The sequence below is a fragment of the Eulemur rufifrons genome, chromosome 8, assembly GCF_041146395.1.
Source record: "Eulemur rufifrons isolate Redbay chromosome 8, OSU_ERuf_1, whole genome shotgun sequence".
Taxonomy (NCBI): domain Eukaryota; kingdom Metazoa; phylum Chordata; class Mammalia; order Primates; family Lemuridae; genus Eulemur; species Eulemur rufifrons.
In genome coordinates, this window is record NC_090990.1 from 25,829,705 (window position 1) to 25,854,752 (window position 25,048).

The 25,048-nt window shown below is 46.2% G+C and overlaps 1 protein-coding gene across 1 annotated transcript in view; it reads right to left on the reverse strand.

Moving 5' to 3' along the window:
* Positions 1-25,048, reverse strand: part of GRIK3 (glutamate ionotropic receptor kainate type subunit 3) — a 216,970-nt gene that overhangs the window by 87,453 nt on the left and 104,469 nt on the right. The window contains exon 2 of the mRNA XM_069477688.1: positions 192-368. Within this exon, the coding sequence (XP_069333789.1) occupies positions 192-368 (177 nt within the window). The remainder of the gene's footprint in view (positions 1-191; positions 369-25,048) is intronic.

Genomic DNA, 25,048 nt, shown 5'->3' on the forward strand with positions numbered 1-25,048 from the left:
GGAATTCTTGATAGAAAACCCACCCCTCCCTGGGGATGGCACAGCCTGAGCTGAACGGGGACTGAGGCAGGTCCCCAAACCAGGTGGGAAAGGCTGCAAGACAGAGCTCTGGCCCGTGCCCAGGGCCTTGGACCGCAGCCCTCCCCCTCCCCAGGCCAGGAAGGAAACAGAGCCAGGAGCTGCACACTCACCCTTCTTGGTGGCCTCGAAGCTGTCGTGGAAGTGAATCCTCTGGATGTCATAGGTCAATGTTGTGTTGGGCAGCAGAGTCCTGTTCCTGTTGATGATGTTGGCAGAAAATCGAAAGGCGTGCTCCTCGGCATTCATGACCTGGGCGTTGGGGCCATCCGCGTACTCAAAGATCCCCCCTGTGAGAGACGGTGGGTGAGATTGTGTGCGGTGGGGAGGAGGCCGGGGCTCTAGCAAGCGCGCTCGGCTCAGAAGGTTTTATGGACAAGGTCCCCCCTGCCCCCGAAATACTCAATAATACCCTAGATAATTGCCCGACACAGAAACTGTGCTGGAGCATAAGAAATATGAAAATCCTCCCAGTTCATTTCACTCAACCAGCAAATTCCCGATAACAGAGCCTGACAGGGCCGAAATAAGATTACCAACTTATTAATATTGCTGTGAAAATCCTCAATAGAGTTCTGGCAAGTAGAATCTACCCGAATATTACAAGGATAACGTACCATGACCACGCAGAATTTTATTCCAGGAATCTAAGACTGTCAATATAGAGAAATCTATGAATATCATTCCACCCCATCAATAGTTCAAAAGAGGAAAAAAAAAAAAAGCCACATGATCAAATCACAAAATGCAAGAAGGCATTTGATAAAATTCAATATCTACTGCTGTTAAGAAAGAGTGCTTAATAAAATAGCACTAGAAGAGACACTTCCTTGAAGCATCTTTAGCACAAATCAGCCTTTAATATCATACTAATGATGAAACACCAGAGGCATTCTCATTAAAGAATTTAAAAAAGGCCTGCATGAGGGTTTATATCATACCATTAACCAATCAAACAAAAAAGAAAAAGAAGTTAGAGGCACAACTTTTGGAAAGACATAAATTCTTATTTGCAAATGATATAGATGCCTCCCCCTCAAAAACTCTTAACCCCTAAACATGAAAACAGTAAGAGCTAGTAGGAGAGTTAAGTTAAATGACCAGCTAGCACAAATTAACAGTGTTTCTTTATATCAGTGACATTCAGTAAGAAAACTTAATGGCAAATGAATTTCCTTTACAATATCAGCAAAAATATTAAATAGCTAATAATAAACCAAGGAAGAAGAGTGCAATTCCAGTTTTAAAACAATGACAAAAACAAAAGCACCTTAAGTGAGAGATATAAACATAAACTCAAATGAGGAGGCATGATGTGTTCCTGAATAGTAAGGTTCAAGGATAGACGTGTCCGTTTTTCCAAATTATTTTTTCAGTTTAACACAATTTAAATCAGAGTCATGGAAGGATTTTTCTTTTACTTGACTAAATGACTCCAAAATGTATCTGGAAAACCAAATATAAGATAATGATCAAAACATGTTTTAAAAACAATTATGAGAGGTGACTTGTACTGCCAGTTTTTAAAATATATCATGAAGCCAAATAATTAATTCCATGTTGTAATTGCATCGGCAAACACAAATAGATCACTGGAACAAGATAAAAAGCCCCCAGAAGGAGACTCAAGTAGAGATAAGTATTTAAAACATGATAGAGATGGCTATTTCTAATCAGTAAGTAAAGAATGAATTATTCATTAATTGTACTGTGACAATTATTCAATTATTTGGGAGAAATTTAAGTTAGAACCCAATCTTAATCTGTACATAAAATAAATTCCAGATGAATTAAATATTAGTAGATAAAGAATAAAAGGAGGAGAGAAAATACTATAGAAGTACCAAAGAAGAAAATATAGGTGAATATTATACAATATTGGTTTGAAGGAGGCCTTTCTAAGCATTTCAATAAAGTCAGAAACCACAGAAGAAAAATTAACTCCACAGAAATAACATAAAACGTCTATACATCAAAAGTACCATACACAAAATTAAATTGCAAACACAAACTTGGAAAAAATATTTGTAACGTATATAGCAGTATAAAGTATGACATTTTGATTTTATAAAAAGCACTTAGTACTCAACAAAAAAGACAAATATTCCAATAGAAAAATATACCAAGTACAAGTATGGATGTTTCACAAAAGAAAAGAAAATAATACAAATGAGCTATTAACACTGAAGAAATGTGCAACTCCCTAGTAATTAAATAAACTCAATTTAAACCAATAGTGGAGACATCATTTTTTGCTCATCAATGGGTAAAGATATAAAATAAAGTAAAACGCCAGCTTTGGTGAGGGTGTTTGGAAATAGACACCTGCTTAAGCGTTGGCGGAAGGGGAAACCAGTACACTGAGCCTTTCTTCATGGCCGCTAGAAATTTATAAAAAGCCCTAAATAAAAACGTGCATGTCTTTGATGCAATACTTTGATTTCTAGGAAGTGACTCTGACAGCAACCATGGGCACATGGATAACATATGGGGAAGGAGATCTAGAGATATTCAACCAGAGAAATAGTAAATAAACTGAAGCATATATCCATATAATAGCAAAAATTTAATGACGGGAAATATCCATGATATATTTTTAAGTGAACATTGAAGGTTTCTGCAGGAGATACAGTAAGACCCCACCTTAGAAGAGGAAGAAGAGTCCAGACGTTTTGTCGGTGGTGAAAATAATAAAAAAAAAAAAAGAGGAGGAAGAAGAGGAGGAATTTATGTCATTAACAAAAGAATAGAAGGAGGCCGGGCGTGGTGGCTCACGCCTGTAATCCTAGCACTCTGGGAGGCCGAGGTGGGCGGATCGTTTGAGCTCAGGAGTTCGAGACCAGCCTGAGCAAGAGCGAGACCCCATCTCTACTTAGAATAGAAAGAAATTATATGGACAGCTAAAAATATATATAGAAAAAATTAGCCGGGCATGGTGGTGCATGCCTGTAGTCCCAGCTACTCGGGAGGCTGAGACAGGAGGATCACTTAAGCTCAGGAGTTTGAGGTTGTTGTGAGCTAGGCTGACGCCAGGGCACTCACTCTAGCCTGGGCAACAGAGTGAGACTCTGTCTCAAAAACAAAACAAAACAAAAAAAAAAACAATAGAAGGAAACTGCGTATTTTGTTCTTAATGCTTTTCTATATTTTATAAATAAACCTTTATTCTTTTCTTAATGCTTAATGCTTTTCTATATTTTACAAATAAATCTTTATTCTTTTTAAAAATCAACTTTATTGAGGTACTAGTTTCATCCTACAAAATTCACCTGTTTTAAGTGTACAATGATTTTTAGTAAATTCACTGAGTTGTGTGACAATCACCACAGTCTAGTTTTAGAACCCTCTTGTCACCCAATAAGATCCTTCATGTCCATTTACAGTCAATCACAGTTTTCACTCCCACCCTCAGGCAACCGCTAATTTACTTTCTGTCTCTAGAGATTTGTCTTTTCTGCACAACTCACATAAATGGAATCATGCAACATGTGGCCTTCTGCGTCTGGCTTCTTGCCTTTAGCATAGCGTTTTTAAGGCGTATCCATATCGTAGCATGTGTCAGCACTTTATTCCTCTTTAATGCTAAGCAATATTACTCTGTATGGATGCACCACATTTTATTTGTCCATCCATCAGTAGATGGGTATTGGGATTGTTTTAATTGTTTTGAAAATTAAGAAAATATATAGTGGTTTGCAGTTTCTGGACCGATACCTAAGAAGCTTGGAAGTTGCCCCTCGGTCCTAACAACCAGTGACAAGCCGAACAATCTGAAAAATCAACAACTCTTCTCAGATCTGTGAACGACGTGAGGTCACAGGGCAAAGCACTGCCCCCTAAATTGGAGATAGGTGAATAGAATTACAACTTACTGGAGCAGAAACCTCCGTGGCAACCAGGGTGGGGGTAGGAAAACCTAAAGCATCATTGACAAGTTGCTGGATGCTCATCTGGACAAGTCCAAGAGACAAAAACCCCAGGGAGACCCATTCATCAGGCCCGCAGGACTTCTGTGAGTTTTACTTCCAGAACTCAACCAGGTCCTCCCAGCGAATACTGGAAAAACAGCCCCACGTGCTGCGGGAGGCGAAAAGGACCCACTTTGACCTATGCTGGAGCACTCCATTCCTAACCACGTTTGTCCTCAGGTGAAACAAGTTACCCAGGGCCTAACCTGCTGAGGTTTCATCAGAGCCTGACTGAGCTGGTGGAAGAGAAATGCCCCCAGTTCAGCCCACTCTAGCCATCTGTCCCACCTGGGTGGGGGGCAGTGAGAAGCACTTGTGACATTCATAGCCCAGGGGCACAGGCTCACTAAAAGACTGACACCTGCCATAGGACTATAGTATGCTTCTGCCTCCCCCTCACCTTACCACACATCACTAAAGGCCTATTTACTGCAGTTCCTTTTACATAATACATCATGTGTGACTATCAAGAAAAAAAGACAGAGTCTATTAAAAGGCAAAACAAACAAACAAACAAACAAAAAACCCCAACACAGTTTGAAGAGACAGAACAAGTATCAGAAACAGACTCAAGGATGGATGTTGAAATTATCACACCAGGAATTCAAAACAACTATGATTAACATGCTAAGGGCGCTAATGGATAAAGTGAACAGAATGTGAGAACAGGTGGGCAAGGTTAGCAAAGAGATGAGAATTCTGAGAGGAAAAAAAAAAAAAAGAAATGCCAGAGGTCAAAAACGCAGTAACAGAAACGAGAATGCCTTTGATGGGCTTATTAGTAGACTGAACACAGCTGAGCAAAGAATCTCTGAGCTTGAGGATATCTCAACAGAAACCTCTAAAACTGAAAAGCAAAGAGAAAAAAAGACTGGAAACCCCTGCCCACAACAGAACATCCAAGCACTGTGGGACAACAACAAAAGGTGTAACTATGCCTAACGGAAATGCCAGAAGGAGAAGAAAGAGAAATACTCAGAAAAAAGATCCGAAACAATATTAACTTTCCCCAAATTACTGTCAGACACTAAAGCACAGAGCTAGGATGCTCAGAGAACACGAAGCAGGATAAATGCTCCGTAGGCGTATCATTTTAAAACAAAGGAGAAACAAAGATTAAGAAAAAAATCCTGACAGAAGCCAGAGGAAAAATACATCTTACAAAGAACAAGCAAAGAACAAAGCAACAAACAGAAAACAGTGAGAAACATGGTAACAGTAACAAATGCAGAGGAGCAAAGATAAGAATGACCTCTGATTTTTCCTCAGAAGCCATGCAAGCAAGAAGACAGTGGAGTGGAATATTCAAAGTGTTGAGAGAAAAGACACGAACCTAGAATTCTGTACCCTGATAAATAATCCTTCAAAAATGAGGAGAAATAAAGACGTTCTCTGACAAACAAAAATTAAGGATATTTGTTGCCAGTAGACCTGCTTTGCAAGAAATGTGAAAAGAAATCCTTTATAGAGAAGGAAAATGGTATAGGTCAGAAACTTGGATCTACGTAAAGAAAGGAATGATGGAGAAAGAATAAGTGAAGGTCAAATAAAAAATTTTATTTCTCTTAATTGATCTAAGTTTGTTCAAAATAATATCAACAATGTATTCATATGTATATATACACATACTTATGTATGCTTATATGTAAACAAAATGAATAACAGCAATGATAAAAGGATGGGAGGGTGAAATTAGGATTATTTTGTTATTATAAGGTATTTGCACTACTTGTAATGAAGTGTAACATTATTTGAAAGTGGACTTGGATCATTTGTAAGTGTATTTAATATATTGCAAACTCTAGGGTAACCACTAAAAAAAGTAAAAAAAAAGAAGTACAACTAATATGCTAAGAAAGAGGAAATGGAATCATAAAATATGCTCAATTAATGGTGGCGGCAGTGGCTCACATCTGTAATCCTAACACTTTGGGTGGCCAAGGTGGGAGGATCCCTTGAGGCCAGCAGTTCAAGAACAGCCTGAGAAACAGAGTGAGACCCTGACTCTATAAAAACTAAAATAAAAAATTAGCTGAGAATGGTGGCACAAGCCTGTAGTTCCAGCTACTCGGGAGGCTGAGGCAAGAGGATTGCTTGAGCCTAGGAGTTTGAGGTTGCTGTGAGCTATGATGATGCCACTGCACTCTAGCCTGGGCAACAGAGTGAGATACTGTCTCAAAAAAGAAAAAAAGTGTTTGATTAAAACCACAAAAGGCAGAAAAAGGGTAGAAGACAAAAAATAGGAGCAAAGAACAAGGGCAACAAATAAAAAACAGTAACAAATATGGCAGATATTAATCCAACTATATCAAATCTCATTTTAAACATCAATGATTTGAATGTATCAATTAAAATACAGAGATTGTCAGAGCAGATCAAAAAATAATTCCCAACTGTGTTTTGTCTATAAGAAACCTACTTTAAATATAAAGACACATATAAGTTAAAACAAAATGAATAAAAGAACAAGTGGGATTTATTCCTGGAATGTAAAGACGGTTCAAAATACAAAAATTGATCAATGTAATAAGACACATTATTAGACAAATTTGGCTTAATAAAAAATTTTTAAAAATTGTGTATCAAAAGACACTATTAATAGAGTAAAAAGGCAATGGATAAAATGTTTGTAAATCATATACCTGATAAACGATTAATATCCAGAATATATAGAGAACCTCTAAAACTCAACAACAAAAAACAACCCAATTCAAAAATGGGTAAGGAATTTCCACAGACTTTTCTCCAAAGAAAGTATACAAATGGCCAATAAACACACAAAAAAAAATGCTTGACATTGCTAATCATTAGAGAAATGCAAATCAAAACTACAATAAGATACCACCTCACACTCATTAGGATAGCCACTATTAAAAAAAAAAAAAAACAGAAAATAAGTATTGGTGAGGATGTGGGAAATTGAAAAAACTGTCTTTGTTTATAGATGACATGATCATCTGTCATGTGTAAAACTCCAAATGAATCAATTATAGCAAGGTGGCAGGATACAAGGTTAATATACAAAAGGCAATCACTTTCCTATGTACTAGCAATGAACAAGTGGAATTTGAAATAAAAACCACAATACTATTTATATTAGCGTTCAAAGAAAAGAAATAATTAGGTTATAAATCTAACAAAATCCGTATAAGAGCTATAATATTTGAGGAAAACTCAAAACTCTAATGAAAGAAATCAATGAAGAACTAAATAAATGGGAGACATTCCATGTTCATGGAGCCAGTATGGTCAAGATGTCAATTTTTCCCAACTTGATTTATAGACACAATGCAATCCCAATCAAAATCCCAGCAAGTTATTTTGTGGCTAATGATAAACTAATTCTAAAGTGTACATAGAGAGTCAATAGACCCAGAATAACTAACACAATATTGAAGGAGAAGAACAAAGTTGGAAGACTAACACAATGTCAAGACTTACTATAAAGCTACAGTCATCACAACAGTTTGGTATTTGCATAAGAATAGGCACATAGATCATTAGACCAGAATAGAGGGCTCAGAAATAGATCCACATAAATAAAGTTAACCGATCTTTGACAAAGGAGCAAAGGCAATACAACAGAGAAAAGATAGGCTTTTCAACAAATGGTGCTGGAACAACTGGACATCCACATTCCAAAAAACAAAACAAAGTATCTAGATACATACCTTATATCCTTCACAAAAATGAACTCGAAATGTATTTATAGACCTAAATGTAAAATGCAAAACTATAAACTTCCAGAAGATAACCTAGGAGAAAATCTAGATTACCCTGGGTTTGGAAACGACTTTTTAGATATAACACCAAAGGCATGATCCATGAAAGAAACAAATTATATGTTGGACTACATTGAAATTAAAATTTTCTGCTCTTCAACAGACACTGTGACAAGAATGAAAAAACAAGACACAGACTGGAACACATCTGATAAAAGACTTATCTAAAATATACAAAGAACTCTTAAAAATCAACAATAAGAAAACAAACAATCTGATTAAAAAATGGGCCAAAGACCTTAACAGCCATCTCACCAAAGAAGATATACAGATGGCAAATGAGCATATGGAAAGATGCTCCACATCTGTCATCAGGGAAATGCAAATTAAAACAACGAGATACCACTACACACCTATGAGAATGGCCAGATTCAGAACACTAACAGCAAATGCTAGTGAGGACGTGGAGCAACAGGAAACCTCAGTCATCGCTGGTAAGAATAAAAAACAGTAGCTTTGCAAGACAATTTTTTAGTTTCTTATAAAAGGAAACCTACTCTTATCATGCAATCTAGCCATTACACTCCTTGGTATTTCCCCAAAGGAGTTGAAAACACATCCACACAAAAACATGCACATGGATGTTTATAGCAGCTTTATTCATCATTGGCCAAATCTGGAAGCAGTAAGATATCCTTCAGTAGGTGAATGGAAACTGGGTACATCCATACAACGGAGTATTAGCACTTTCAAGAAATGAACTATCAAACCATGAAAAGACATGGAGGAAACTTAAATGCATATTATTAACTGAAAGAAGCCAATCCTGAAAGGCTAAAGTTGAAACTTTGTGGTTTCAACTCTTGACATCCTTGAAGAGGCAAAACTATGGAGAAAGTAAGAAGATCAGTGATAGCCATGGGTTGGGGGGAGGGAGGGACGACAAGGTGAAAGGAAGCTCGGAGGATTTTTTAGGGCAGTGAAACTATACTGTGTGATACGACAATGGTGGATACACGTCATTACACATTTGTCAAAACCCACAGAGTGAACAACACCAAGAGCAAACCCTAATGTAAACCATGGACTTTGGGTGATAATGACGTGTCAATGCAGGTTCATTAATTGTAACAAATGTGCCATCCTGGTGGGAGGTGTTGATAATGGGGATGCTATGAATGTGGGGGGGTAGGGGGTAGATGGGAAATCTCTGTACCTGCCGCTCAATTTTGCTGTGAACCTAAAACCACTCCAAAAAATGAAATTTATTAAAAAGAAAAAAAAAAGCAGAAAAAAACAATGTATGTTTTAAAAGGTGAAAAAATAAATCTGCCCCTTCCCAGAGTACTTGAGCATGCTTACAATTTATAACACATACGTGTGTACGCATGTGAATCTGTGTGGGTGTGCATAAACAGCTAAACACACGCATCAAAGAAGACAAGGAGAATGTATAACAAAGGGAGTGGTTTTCTCTGCGTGGTAGGCCTGTAGGTAAATTTAATTTCCCTCTTTGTGCTTTTCTGTATTTTAAAAAAGTAACAGTGAACATGTGTTACATTTCTAATCGGAAAAGCCATCATGATTGTGTGTGTGTGTTTAAAGGGAAATAAATGATCAAAATACCATATGACCCAGTAATTTCATTTCTAGGAATATAAATTTAGAAAAATTTTAGAGATATATAAACACATTTTTGTATAAGGATTTTTTTACATACTATTGAAAAAACTAGAAACAACTTAATGTCCAAGAGCAAGAGATTACTCAATATATTAAAACCCACCCATATGGCAGGAGAATTTGCAGGTGTTAACAATGAAAGTATAGGATGATATGATACAGTGCCTGGAATTTGCTTCAAAATGTGGGAGAGGGTGATGGGAGGGGGTGTAGAGGGGGCAGGAGAGGGCAGGAGAGGCCATGGGTTGATGGTCGCCGGGGCAAGATGATGGGAACATTGAGGACTGATTCTGCTATTCTCTCCACGTCTGTATGACAGACATTCTTCATAAAAAAATATTTCTTAAAATCATGATATGAATAAGACAAAAATAACAAATCACGGCATTGCAATCAGAAAAGAGACACAATTAATATTACTTGCAGATGCTTATTACTGTTCCCTTAAAAACTCAAGAGAATCAGAGGAAAACCTAGCAGAAAGTAAACAGAGAACTCATCAAAGAGCCAGCATACAAATATAGAAAAACATACAGCCTTTTCACATATCGGCAATAAACATCGAGGAATTATAGGGAAAAAAGAGACCCTATTCACAAAAGCAACAACAACAAAAAAATAAAACACTTTACAATAAATGTGCAATTCCTATATCAAGAAAACTACAAAACTTTACTAGGGGACATAAAAGAAGACTTGAATAAATGGAGAGACATAACTTACTCCTGGAAGGGACGGTTCAGTATTGTAAAGATGTCAGTTCTCCTCAAATTAATTTATAAATTTAATGCAATTCCAATTAAAATCAAAAAGGACATACCAGAAGGACATACACCGAAATGTTAACAGAGGTTCTTTCTAGAGAGTAAAAAGATAATGGATTGCTTTTGCTTGGTGCGGTTTTGTTTTCCAAGTCCTTCTCATTGAGAAAGAGCTTTGGCAATAAGAAAAATAAAAGCTTTAACAAAATGCTCTTAAAGAATACTTAATGGCACAGAGAATTTTCATCCTCTCCCCCCGCCCGAGGCTACAAAATATTAATAATATTACGTTATGATACTTGTTACCAGTGAATATCTGGATAGGAGGGGTTTATGGATAATTTTTATCTTGCTCTTTGTACTTTCTTAATTTTTCCAAATTATTTACAAGAAATATGCAGTATTAATTTAAAATGGGCCAGGCATGGTGACTCACGCCTGTAATCCTAGCACTCTGGGAGGGCTAGGAGGGAGGATTGCTTGAGGTCAGGAGTTCGAGACCAGCCTGAGCAAGAGCAAGACCCTGTCTCTACTAAAAATAGAAAAAATTAGTCAGGTGACCAAAAATAGAAAAAAATTAGCCAAGCATGGTGGCGTGTTGCTGTAGTCCTAGCTATTCAGGAGGCTGAAGCAGGAGGATGGCTTGAGCCCAGGAATTTGAAGTTGCTGTGAGCTAGACTGATGCCACAGCAATCTAGCCTGGGCAACAGAGTGAGACTCTGTCTCAAAAAAATAAAATAAATAAATAAATACATAAATAATCTAAAATGTAAAAATACAAACAAAAAACCAAAGAGAGGCTGGGGGGATACCTGGTTGTCATTACCAATCTGAAGAAAACTACCCTGGCCCATGCCAAATGAGGGTCAAAGCGTGGGACAAAGCCATCTCGACAGGGCTTCACACCTTCTTCCTGGCCTCTCAGACCTTGGCAGGTGGGGAGGAGAGGAGAGAGAGTGGCTGATAGCTCAACAAGGGTGGTGACATGTCGCATCTCAGCCACTGAGACCCAAGCCTAAGGGATGGAGCTTCAGTCATAGTCTACACAATTTAGTTCCATAAACACCCACCGATCTCTGCCCCAAGCCAATGTGACACTGGGCCCTGGGATACCAAGAGAAGTCAGCCCTAGGCCCTGCTCTCTGGGGAGTGCTCAGGCCTGCGGGGCAGCTGACAATAGCCACATTAGCAACTGGCTTCTGTTTGGCGCTCCACTCTTAGACACAAGGGTGAAGACCTCCCCACTTGAGGCCTCGGTGACAGTCATGCCTCAGTCCAAACCCTAGCTTTATCCATCGAAGGAACTTAATCTCTCTCAGACTCAGTTTCACCATCTGCAAAATGGGATACATGCCCAAAGGGTTGACTGTTATGAGGAATAAATAAAACGATGTAAATAAATGCGCGACACCTGATGAGGACTTAGTCCATGGCAGCTATCAAAGGAGGACAGAAACAACGCTATTTAGAAAAACAAAATGAATTCTGAGCTTCCACACTCTAGGGGAGGGCTAACAAACTTTGTAAAGGACCAACTCGTAAATATTTTTGGCTGTGTGGGCCGGTCACTGTTGCAATGACTCAACTCTGCCACCGTCGCATGTAGGCAGCCACAGACAATGTCTACACCAGCGGGTACAGCTGTGTTTCAATAAAAATTTATTCACAAAATCAGGGGATGAACAAAGGTTGATTCATGGGTACAAATACACAGTTTGATAGAAGAAATAAGACCTAGCGTTTGATAGATCAGCAGGGTGACTATAGTTTACAATAATCTATTGTATATTTCAAAACAGCTGGAAGAGAATAATTCAAATGTTTCTGGCATAAAGAAAAGACAAATATTTAAAAGGATGGCTAACCCAATTACTCTGATCTGAGTTTCACAAATGATATCAATGTGTTAAATGATCACATGTACCCTGAAAATATGTACATCTATTATGTATCAATAAAAATAAAATTAAGTTAAAAAACAGGTGGTGAGCTGGATATGGCCCTTAGGCTGCAGTTTGTACCCAGTTCTAGGGGCAGGCAGCCTTTATCTCAGAGCTGGGTGATTCTTGCCGTAAGAAAATCAGCTTAGGGCCTGGATGAACAAGATAAGCCAATGACAGAACTAAACCGTGGTGCAAAGGAAACAAAGATGGGATGCTGAGTTTGTGACGGGGAGGACGTGAGGGGGGAGGCCTAAGAGGAAGGGGATGGACATGAAGTGGGCCCAAAAGGACAGAACCTAGGCCCAAAGGTGGGCGAGGCCAGTAAGAAATGCCCTGTGGATGGAAGGGGCCAGGTCTTTCTATCAGTAATACAGTGATGCCTGGTGTTCGGTCTTCAGGGAGCCTGCACTGCGCTGTGATCGCCCTGTCGTTAGAAAAGCCGGCCACAGGGAACTGACGCCACTCTTGTCCTTTGGGGCAAAGTGAAGGAGGGTGAGCAGCGTCCGGCACAAGGTGACTCGGGGCAGAAAGAGGACAAGGCCGGCAGGAGGCGGGATGAGGGAGGAGACGGAGAAGTCAGCAGAGAAGCCAGGCAGAGCCAGAGGTGGTCAGGAGGAACTGCAAACCCTGGAGCACTCTCAGAAACAGTGTCGGGGAGACGCCGCCCCCTCAGGCCCCAACCGCAGTGCAAGGCTCATTCTACTTGAACATGTTAGGGCAAGGTGACCCCCCCAAAGCCTCAATGTCTCAGGACATCTAGGCAGCAAATATCTGGGTATAGCACAGAGGTTCAGAGAGTGGGTTCCTGGCACAGGCAGACCTGGGTTTGAATCTTGGTTCCACTCACAGGCTGCCCTTTTCTCTAGAGAATTGTTCTCAGGGGTAGGGAACCACCTTGCCCAGGAGGACAGGCTGCTCACCTGGCCCTGGGGGCAGCCTGCAGCCAATGCCTGACTAATACTGGGGCTCAATAGGGCAGTCTCCTTGCCTCAGGGTGGGCATAACCTGTAGTGTGACATGTCCCCACCTTGCATCAGGTAAAGCCCTGTCCCCTGCCCTATTCTGCCTTGCTCCTTCCACTATAGGGTTTCCTGAAGAGCACGATTCCCCTCTGTAAATCCCCCACACCCCACTGCCTGCCCAGGCTCTGCCTCCGGGGTCAGCGCGCTCACCTGCAGTGCTGTCGAGGAGGGGAAGGGGACGCTGAACCTCGTTAACTGATAAACCACCAAGGTTCTCCACTACCCTCTCCCTCCTGGGTCCCCTGTGCCCTCTCCCTGTTGTGCAGGCAGCTTCCATAGAGCTGATGATTTCGGAAGCTCAGGCGTGCTGTGGTCCGGGGTTCGGATCCGAGCTCCGCCCCACGGGAGAGAGGCTGCTCCGCGTCTCGGCTTCTGGAGGGAGCGCCCTGCCCCACCGAGGCTGCTCCCCGTTCAACTGGCTCCTCTCCATTCTCTCCCTTCCCATACATTCCTCATGATCGTTATTTAAAGAGGCTAATAAGTAGGTTGGCACCGTTGATTAATGCATAATCTTAATCATGATTGCATAGTGTAATTGGCATTAATTTGAAGAGCCAGTTCATTATGAAAATAATTGTCAGTGCTTTCTGCTTTAATAAAATGGAGCAGAGACACCAGGGCCGCTAAGGAAAGGGGATAGGGGGTGTGTGTGTGTGTGTGTGTGTGTGTGTGTTATGTGTGTGATGGGTCTTACGAGATGTGAGCAGGGGTGGAGCAGGGTGCAGCTGGGATATTTTCTTCAAACAAAACCTTATGTGGAAGCCCAATGGGTAAAACAAATAACAACAAGAGCAACTGATTGTGTTCCAGGGATGTGGCTGCTGGCTTTCCACTCACTACACGTAACACTCACAAGAACGTCTGCAACTCCATTAGATAGAAACTATTATTGCCCCATTTCACACTGAGGTCCAGGGAGGTTAGGATGTTGTTAAAACTACTGAATGGCAAATTCTCTTCTGCAACCAAAGCCAGTGGTGTGCTGGAGCCAGCTGGTGCCAGCTTTGGGAACCAATCGTTAAATTTTCAGGAATTCTGAAAGCCCCATCCCAACCTCTGGACAAGATGGTCCTAGAGAGTCCCCCAAGCGCAAGTCCCAGGCAGGTGGGCGCAGAGGGCTGCGTCCCTCGCTCAAGGTGCCGACCTCATGACTGTTTAGGGATCTTCTGGAGTCTGTTGAGGTTTTCCTTTCAACAACTTTGTGCTCTTGAATTTGACCCTTGCAAAAACAGCCCAGACAGCCCTGGGTGCAGTGAGTGGGGAGGCGCAGGCAGGGCCTGCGTGCAGGATGCCACCAGCGTCTGTCTGGCAGCTGAGTCCCACAAGACACTCACGTTCTCAGCACCAGGCCCAGGCTCCGTCTGTCTCAGAGCGGCCTGAGTCCGCTCTTTCTTTTCTAGTCTGCTTTTTTCTCTTTCTGAAGTTTCCAAGGTGTCGTAGAGACTAATTGAGAGGCTGATCAGTGAGATTGTTGCTAACAGCCTCTTCCCGGGCCCGCCTCCCTGTCTGTTCTCATCAGTTCTCTCTGCTCCCTGCCAGGGGCCCTGCGGCTTGGCGCAGCCATAGGCTGCAAGATCCAGGCTCTGCTCCCTGCTGCACCTTAGCCAGCCCTTTGGGGGCCCCGGTGGTGCCTCTGAATCTGCTTCTGGGGCTTCTCTGTGCCCTCAGCTCAGCAGGAGGCCGGGGTGGCCACGTTGGCCGGCTGTCTCTGCTGGACACGGTTACAGCGGCTGAGCAGCACCCAGCGGAAGAGGCCCAGGGGCGGGCTTTCCGACATCCTGGGTGAGGAAGGGGAGACAGGAGTATGTGGGTCCCCCTTCTTGAACAAGCAGGTTCAGTCCTTCATGCATTCACTTACTCATTCATTCATTCACTCTACCAGACGTCTATTGGCCACAACCATGAATAAGGCACTAAGCTGGGCACCAGCGGGGTCAGTGAGAGACAAGAGCAGGGGCACAGCTAAAAACACCACCAAGGTGAAAACCCTTCCTGTGACAGCAACGGTCTAAACGCTGGGGACACAGAGGAGAGCTTCCTGTGGCCGTCTTCATGGGGCAGGCAGCCCCTGACCTGCCCAGGGCTGAGCTGGGGGAGGAACACGGCAGCCAGGGGGGCCTGGCTGGGTGGGTTGTCACGGTGATGGGGACTGTGCTCGGGCAGGGGCTGTGGGGACAGAGGGAGGGAGAGGGCCCGGCAGGAGGGGAGCTGCAGGGTTGGCAGGTCAATAGTAAGTTGAGGGGGGAAGTGGGGGTCTGCAGGGGGTGCAGCAAAGATGACCCTAACATTTGAGCAAGGAAGAGACATAGCTAAGCATGTGGGCTCTGCAGCCAGACTGCCAGAGTTTGCACTGACGTCACCACCCTCCAGCTGTGTGACCTTGGGCAAGTCCTCTCGCTGCCCCATGCCTCTGTTTCATCATGTGAAACAGGGACACTAATAGTGCTTCCAACACAGGGGTATTCTGAGGCTTAAATGGCATAAATCACCTAAGGCACACTGCACGCCCTTGCTAAGAGTAAGAGATTGTGAATGGCAGCGGGGCTGGGAGGCCTTCAGCTGGGCATCCAGAGAAGGGGCAGATGTGAGCAGAGGATGTGCACTCCCGTGGGGTCCCAGGGGGACCTGATTGAGTTCCGGGGCCTGGTGGCAGTTGTTTTAATTGATCTGGTGATATGCGGAGCTTTGTCTGCGCAACTCAGGGACATGCAAGTCAAACATTGCAGAATCGACCGTGTCAGGAGGATGGCTGGAGGCTCCTGTGCTGCCCAGAGACCCTGATGAGGGATGGGCTGTCATCGGGCAGCCCGAGCAGGAGCCGGGCTGTGGGCAGAGGGCTGAGCAGGGGCCCAGTGGGCAGCACGTACCCTTGCCGGAGGGGCCAAAGGGACGGAGATCCAGAGCCGCCACACGGGCCTCCCTGAGACACTGGCGGGGCTGTCCCCCCTCCGCGATCAGTCAGCAGAGCAGTTCCGTGGCCCACCCTCGCGCTCACTCCCACCGACAGCAGAAAGGCCAAGCCCCTCGCCTGGCGTTCGAGGCCTTCCCCGTCCAGCCCAACCTCTTTCCAGCCTCAGCTTCTCAGGGCAGGGTGCCGTCCACCCACGCTGTGCTTCTCGCCGTTCTCCTCACTCACGCCTCCCTCTGGGGATCGCCTCTCCTTCCTCCTCTGTTTCGTCCTTCCCACTGCGGCTCACGTGTCTCCCTTCCCAGCCTCGTGCCGCAGACACAGTCCCCATCCCCTCGTGCCACCCCACAGGCCACCTGCAGACACGTCCTCTGCACGCCCTCAGCTTTCTCTGTTGCCACGTGCTCTGGCAAAGGCGCGGGTTTGGCCAGCGCGTGGGACCAGCCACAAGTGCCGGGGCGTGAGCAGCTCAGTGGCAGCCTTAACCAGGGAGGAGGGAGCGGTGGATAAACAAACGCCCTGTTCGGAGCCCCGGTACCCACCGTGCAACCCACCTGCCTGCACACGCCTGCCTGGCTCTCCTTCCTCCACTCTCACCTCCCTGCTCCGTCACGGTGCTGATGCCAGCTCACCTCCCAGATAAACTACTCACACGCCAATCCTTGTCGCAGGACCTGCGTTTGGGGTCCCCGACTAAGGCACCTTTCCTGAGCTCCAAACGCGTCTTCCTCTGTACCTCCACACGGTCCGGTGCCACGTCACGTTGTGGTTAGCCGTGTCCCCCCACCCTTGAGTTAGGCTGTGGTCATCTGGGGGATGGGGACACACCTCTGTCACCCTGGCATCTCCTTCTTTCCCTCAGTGCCTAGCACACGATTGAGCACGGAAAGGATGTCAAGATATGTTTGTTAAATAAATGTATTTGTGTCTGTGTGTCTGTGTGCTTAAAACATAGATGCTGCTTGTTTGAAGAAGTTAACTCTAGTTCAGGACTTTGATATTTAGGTGACAAATGAGAAAACACACAAATATCTTTCAAACCATCTGCAATGATTATGCCAGCCAGGAGGACACCAACCCCTGCCCCTATCCCAGCCCCAGCACTGATCGGCTGTTCTTAGATGGGGAAACTGAGGCTGAGGTGCCCTCAGTGCACACTCTGCCCTGGCATGCATGACAGGGCGCCGAGTGCCTGACATGGGTAGGTGGCTGCAGAGAGGGTCTGGCTCTCCTGGCTGGGGCGTGTCCTGCAGCCGCCCCCGACTGGAGCTCATCTCCACACCTGGGCACCTGCTCCACAGCAGTGCCAGCGTCAGGAAGACAGCCCTGCCCCCCTGGCCCCTCCGTGCCAGCCTGCTGCCCACAGACCTGCCCTGGCAATGCCAGACTAAGGCCACTCCAGAAACGAGCGTGGGCAGAGGTGAGGGTCGGGGAGCAGGCCTGGGAAATCAGCGGAGGAGAAAGGAGCCCGTTCTGCATTATTACTCCCATCCTCATCTGTTTTAAATATCAATTGCTATTCAGGTTAAATACTTATTCAGATGCCTTTTAGCTTAAAAGCAAGCTAATTGATCTCTGGAGATTCTGAATGAACAGTGAAGAAACTGCACTAATTATAGAATCAACTTCCACTCTCGATTTTGTTTTGTCTCTTCTCTGACAATACTACTGGGGTGACAGAAAGGGGCCTGTGGCACAAAAGCACATGTTTTTATTAGGCGACAACAAACATCGCCCCACAGCGCCTCTCCCCACCCCAGCAAGGCCCCTGACCATCCGGGAGGAGGTCTTCCAGGCAGGCCACCGGCAAACCTCTCCCAGATGGGAGCTCTCAAAGGCAGGACTTTAAGATGCTGAAAACATCAGTACAGCCCACCATTGGCCAGAATCCGCTCAAGTGGCCGGAATCCTCAGCCCACCCACCTGCAGGTCCTAGCTTTCTCCCCCAACCCGCCCATCCACCCCCAGCAACACAAATGCTGCCAAAGCTGTTCCCACTACTTCCAGCTCACATATTCTGTCCTCCTCTGGGGTCTCAGCTCCTGACTTTGTACCGGCCACCTGGAATTAGAGGTGTGGCGTGGCTTTGGTCTTGGCACACCTCTGGCCCCCATCCACAGCTCCCCGCTTGCCACAGAGGCAGCTGCGTGGTACCCAGGCAGGTGTGGTCTTTTGTAAGGTGGGAAAACTAGAAGGTGAACAAGATTGAGCAGGTTTCCTTCCTGCAGGACTTCTCTGGGCATTTGCACCACTCACATCACACAGCGAGTCTCCGAGAAGTGGGTAGCAACATTTCCCAAACTTATTTGACAACCGTGGAAACCTTTTCTGGCAGAATATCTCGCTAGAAACATGTTTTGGGAATTGCCATGTTATAGTGATTTGGGGAAAAGTGTTTATGCCCCCTCTGGGGTGGGAGCTACTGGAGGTCCAGGGCTGGATCCTCCACATCTCAGACTGGCCTGCACACCTGCTCCCCAGCCCTGTGCATCTGAGGCGCACAAGAAAGAGTGAAGCAGGTATGAAAGTGAACGTGTTCGATCTACTGAACCCCGTGGGTCCCGTGTGATAGAGTTTGTTTTTTACTGGATTGATTCTGGGGCATCAGCAACTGGTTGTTTTAACACAGCCTTACGGATGTAATTACTCTGCGAGGCTTTCATTTGTGTGTGTGCGTGTGCGTGTGCGTGAACGTGTACACCTGGGCAGGTGTGAGCACACGGGAGGGAAGCGTGGGGAGCCAGACCATCAGCCCGATGCTTTGGTCCTTCTCCCCAAGGCACTGGGTTGAAATAAGAGATTCTGACTTACGATCATTAGCAAGTGAGGCTGCTTGAATCGTCACAAGCTCGGCGCTCACACGAAGGAATTCCGAGTGACCTTGTCCTCCACAAACACCACTGATAAACACGTTCATCCACTCGGCCCTTTATTCACTCAACAAACACTTGGGGAGCACCCACCATGTGTCAGGCACCGGACATACAGCACATAAACAACGGGGAGACCTCTGCCCCTGTAACACCTACTTCCCCAAAGCTCTTAATGCAGCTTGAAATTATCTTAAATATCTATCTGTTGTCTAGTTTACAGCCCACCCCGTCACCATCAGCACTGGAATGTAAGCTCTTTGGATCTACAGAGCTTTTCATCTTTTTCATCACTTTCTCTCCAGTGCCTAGAACAGTGCCTGGCACATGATAGGTGTTAACGAAACATCTCCTGAACTTACATAAGTATGTACGAAACATGCAGGTATAAGCAAGCATGAAACAGTTAAATAGCATAACTCCCAGGAGGTAAGCCGGTGAACAACAGCTTTTAACCAGAGCTGCTGCCTTGGGGAGGTAGACGGGACATCACAAGATGAATGGGATTCAGGGCTTTTAAGCAATGGGGTGAGGGAGATTCTTTATAGGAGTATCCAGGTCAGAAAGCTGAACCCTTCTTGCCAAAAGCCAGGAAGACTCATACATCCCCCTAGTTCACAGCCACTCAGCAACCCCAAGGCAGTTCACAGCAGGGAGGCCGGAAGGTGCATTTGCAGAACTGGAGCAAAGTTGCCATCTCAAAATTTGCATGGACTGTCAGCAGTGATGGAGAACAGTAGCTTGAATTTTTTCAATGCAGGTTTAAAGACGCCGTACTCCTCTAAACTTTGAGCAAATGCAAACACAGAATTTTCTAACCATCTGGTGTAGGTTAGCAGGTAGACCAAAAGCAGTTCTGAGGTCAAAAAAACAATACGAATCACTAACACCTATCGAGACTGTGTTTCAAGCATTTTCAGTTACTATCTCATTGAATCCTCACAACCACCCCAGCAGCTGGATTCCACTATTATTCTCATTTTTCGGAGGAGGGAGCTGGAGCTCAAAGAAATTAGTGATTTGTCCAAAACCCCACAGCTTCTGCAGATCCAAGATTTGGGTTCTGGTTTGACTCAGAAACCTAAAATTGTAAAGACCACACAGCGATGAAATAGAGAATCTGTCCCAGAATCAGGACAGAATCTCTTTCCTGAGCCTCATCTGGGAGAGGGTCTCACCTAGGAAACACTAGTGCCCACAGAGTCCTTAAATCTGTAAGTTATCCATAAATTATTGTTTCTAGCTTTATGTTTATTTAGTAAATGGTGTGTGGTTCTCATTCTGCAGTGTGGCTTCAGTCATTGCCAACCATTATGTTATTAAGTATGAAATGTCCGATTCCCCTGCATACCAAGTCTGACAGTTGGTATCTCTGCTATTTCACTTGGATGCTTCTTGTTTTACGTTTATTGTGAAGGTACATCCTCACTCTTTCAAACGCACATTTTGGCTTGTGATTATCATTCAAAAAAATTTTAGAGCAATTTTTAATAATTCTTTTATTGCCTTAAAAGGTTATAATTCACCAAAAAAGTTCAAGTATTTCCATGTAGAAGGAATTAGTCCATGAGAATAGAGCAGGTGAAATCTTGTTTTCCAGAAGTATAGATTAAGTAAATGCCCCCCTTCCGAAGGGGGCTGTTCACGCCTGGGTGGCTGCCAGCCATCCTGACCAGGAGCAGGGAGCTCCGCACCTGTGGCCCAACGCTCTGCACCTGTGCCCAAACGCATGTGGCCTTTGTTGAGAGGCTGGCGGCCTCCAGGCTGTGGCTAAGGAACACGTCATGTTCTGTCTTGGTAAGGATCTCTGTTTTATGATCTACCTTCAAGTCTTCCATGATATGGAGGACTTTTCTGAAATCAAATACAGCATTTTCTCCCCAAACCTACTCTCTCCCTGGGCTTCCCATCTTAGGAAAGGGCACCAATACCCTTCAGTGGTCTGGGCTGGAAACCATGGTGTCAACATCACTTCCTGCCATCTCCCTCCTCACCACTTGCCCCAGATGACTCTGAGCCTGTCTTTCCCTCTCCCGTCCCCTCCAGCTCACACTTTGCACCATGGCACGAGCCTTGGAATGTCCTCCTGCCCTCCCAGAGGATGGGGCCAAGCTTTCTTTCTGATACTCAGTGTCTTCGTACTTCGGGCCACCACCTACCTTTCTGTCTCATCTTCCACTCGATGTCCCCTCGCAGTGTGCGGTTTAGCCACATCAGACAGGTCTCAGACTAGGCCATGAACTGCCACGTCTTTGTGTCTTTGCTCACGACATTAGGTTTATTATTAATGGTGACAAAGTATTTGATCCCTTTTCATGCATCAGGAATTGTGCCAAATGTTTTATGTGCATCCTTTTGTCTCATCTCTGTAACACCCCTAAGTGCTAGATTCCCACTACATTACAGGTGAAGAAATCAAGGTTCAGACAGAGGCGTAACTTCCCCATAGGTCAAATCTTGCAGCCAGGTGTGTCCAGGTGTGCCTGCCCCCCTGGGCTACACTGGTTGGTCCAATCTTTGGCTTAGCACTTGCCCCATCACTGTTTCCATGTCTGCCCCCAAGCAGACATATGGCCAAGGGACGTGCGGCCCAATGTGCACGGTGCCCAGAGAGCAAGCCGGGGGGATAAATCCCACATTTTTGGCCCTGTGTGACTGAACTCTCTGAGCAGGCTTTCTCTCTTTCATTCATTAACTCAACCACTACTCATTGAACACATATGACAGGCCAAGGACTGTCCCAGGCACTGGGGATATGGCATTGAACAAGCTCCCTGCCTTTGGGGCACCAACCTTGCCTTGATAAAAGCTGCAAGGGACCTGTGAAAGGGGATATGACAGGGAGTGCCTACAGGGGACTGTTTGTACGGCTCTCCCAAGGGAAGTTCAATGCCGCAAACATCCATTGGCACCTTCTCAGCACAGGGAATAGAAAAATGAGTAAGCGTCAGTCGTCCCCTTGGGCTGTTCACAGACCAAAAGGAGAAAGAGTCAAATAAATAATTAACGATCAGGGTGACGAGTGCGCTGTTGTGATAAATGTAGTGTTTGGGGTGAACAAAAATGGCCTGGAAGAATCCCAGAAGGCCTCTCAGAGGAGGTGATATTTCAACTGGGCCTTGAGGAATGAGCAGAAGTTGATGGCACAGGAGGAATAAAAGCGCCTGACATGCAGAGGACACAGCAGGAGCAGCAGGAACAAGTATGCTGATCAGACCGAGGCCTGGCTAAGTCACGCCCTGCCCTGCCATCTCCACTCTCTGGCTTACAACAGACGTGCTGCCTCGAGGAACTGCTGCTCCTTTCTCCGGCGCTGCCGTGCCCGGCTGACAGCTGACACACTGTGATTGCATCTCCACTGCGACTCCCTGCAGCACAGTCTGCCAGCGAGGCCCCGGTCAGGGAGTCTTGCAGGAAAGCTCAGCGCCCGTGGCCCCCAGCCCCTGCCTGCTGCTGCTGCACATCCTCATCTTCAGGAGAGAGGCGCGTGGTGCAGGGGAAAGGAAGACAACACCCCTCCCGGCGGCCCAGCCAGCTCCACCGAGCCGTCAGCAGAAGCACCTGGGCTATAGCTGTGGATGCCGAGTGGATGCTGCTCGGCTCCCAGCTGTCAAAAGCGAAGCATGTGTCCCACTGCAGGCTCCGCTCTGCCGAGGGCAGAGGACCATGGCTGAGAAGAGACGCCATGCAATTAAGGAGCTGCAGCAGACCGACCCCTGAAGCTGGTCTGCCCTGGCTCTGTCAGCACATCTTGCCCTGCCTGGCTCACTTGTCTGATGCCTCAGTTTACCCAGAAGGCCTAGAGTACAGTGGCCTGGAGCCAGATTGTTTTGGTACAGGTCACATTCCAGCTCAGCCACTCACCAGCTGTTACTCCCTCTACACGTCAGTTTTGACATCTGTGAAATGGGAATTTCACCTCCCAGGGCTGCTGGGCAGGTTAGGGGCTAATACACATAAACCTCTCGGCCCAGTGCCTGTCACACACTGGGGGCCTTGCCAGCTCCTCATTCTCCCTCCCTGCCACTCTCTGCCTGGGGCTTGGAATAAGGCCCAATCCTAAATTTTCCACTCCTGGGCTCAACCCCAATTTTTGTCCATATCCGACCCCAAAAGCCACCATCTGCTGTTGGAGTAGATTTGGGGCCCTGGGTCCTGGGTCCATCTGCCCCACACCTGCCCCTCCCACCATACCCGGTGGGGCCTGGCCTCTCTCATCCACCTGCAGTTACCCGAGGTGAGCCTTGACCTCCTCCCCTCGCACAGCTCCTGTGCTCCAGCCCGTCCTTCTCCGAGGAGGCGGAGCCAGACCAGCCCCTCCAGGCCTCTGAGCCCCTCCGGAAGGGAGCCACGCTGCCCCGATGCCATTCCCCACACCCACACCTGGGTTTCGCTCCAGCCAAGGCCCTCGCCTGCCTGCCTGCCTGCCTGCCTGCCTGCCTGCCTGCCTGCCTGCCTGGTAATGGTTGGGGGAGTGAGCTGATGGTCAAAAAGAGGCTCCATTTCTCTCTGGGACCAATTTGTGAGTTTTCGGCAGCAGCTCTCTTGCTCTCTGGTTCTGCCTCGTCCCTGCCTGCCTGCTGCTCCCCCTCATGCACACGGCTGTTAGGATTCTGGGGGAGGCCAGAGAGGTGGGAATCCCCCTCCAACAAGCAGCCAGCAGGGAAAGCAAGTGCCTGTCCAGAGGTGGGAAGGGGCTGGGGCAGGGGCAGCCTCCAAAGGGCCGGGAGGGCCAGAGAGAGGGTGAATCCCGTGGGCAGCCAGGAATGCAGGAACCACCCCCTCTGCTGGCCTTTGCTCTTGCAAACAGACAACAATGCCTAGCAGTTAGGAGCACAGATCGGAGTTGCAGGGAGCAGGGTTTGAAGCACAGCTCTGGCCCTGCCGCTGAGCGGTCACCCAGGCAGATGCTGCCGGGGTTCAGATCCTAGCTCCTCTCCGCTTACATGCTGCATGACCTCAGACACACAAACTCTGCGTGCCTCAATGTCCGTAACCACAGGTCTGTGAGATGATCATAGCCAAATACTACAGAAGCATGATTATGATCGTCTGTGTGACCTTTAACATTGCTTAGCCTCTCTGAGCAATATCTCAATTCACAGGGCTCTGTGAGGATGGAAAGAGATGCCGCACGCACAAGCCTCAGCCGGGAGCCAGGTGCACGGAGAGCTCTTGGTAAATGGCAGCTAGTGTTATTTTTATTACCATATTTCATTGATTCCAAATCACACTTTTTTTTTTCACATTTAACATCCCTGAAATTGAGATGGGTCTTGCAATAGATGATAAGAAAGTACTGTCATAGTTTAATTGGTGGCATTTTTTTCTCTCTTAGGGAAGTACATAAAATTATGTATCTTACAGTTGACGTGCCTTAGATTTTATGAAATCAAAGCCGACCAAGGCAGGAGGAGGAGTTCCCACCGAGAACCTGGCCCTGCTGTGTCCTGAGTGTATGCCACCTGCCCTGGTCCTGTGCCATGACAAATCCCTCTGATCATCAGGGGTCCAGTGGCCCCCTCCCTCCCTCCCACCTCTCTCCTTCCCTTAGGGGTGAGCTCTCAATGTCCTTGGAGATAGGGATGTTGGGAGCCCTAAGAGCGGCATTTGTTTGCTTTTATGCTGCTCCCCGGGGCCCCGTGTGGCCACAGCACCAGGCTGGCGGTAGCAAGAGCTGGTGTCTGGCAGAGTCTGCACTCGGATCCAGTCCTCATCATGCACTGGGGGACACACAGTGGCCTTGCCACCCTCCGGAATCTGCAGCACTGCGGGAAGACAGGACACAGAGCTGGGTGGGCAGATGTCAGTCCCAGAGGTGCAGGTGAGCAGTGGAGAGCACACCCCGAATTCTGGCTGCCTCATGGTTTCAGTGAGAACCCCAGGAAAGCCACGATGTAGGGAAGGTCAGGCTGTGGACTCTGCCCAATGGCTGGCACCCCCCACCCCTCAGCCGAGCAGCATCCTCAAGCCCCTGGAAGTTCTGCCACTGCCTCAGCTGCTTCAGTCCCCTCCCTGTGGACCCCCTCCCTGAGCTCCCCATGACCCAGCAACTAAATGGTTAATGCCTGGCCATACAGGGGGCTTTATCGG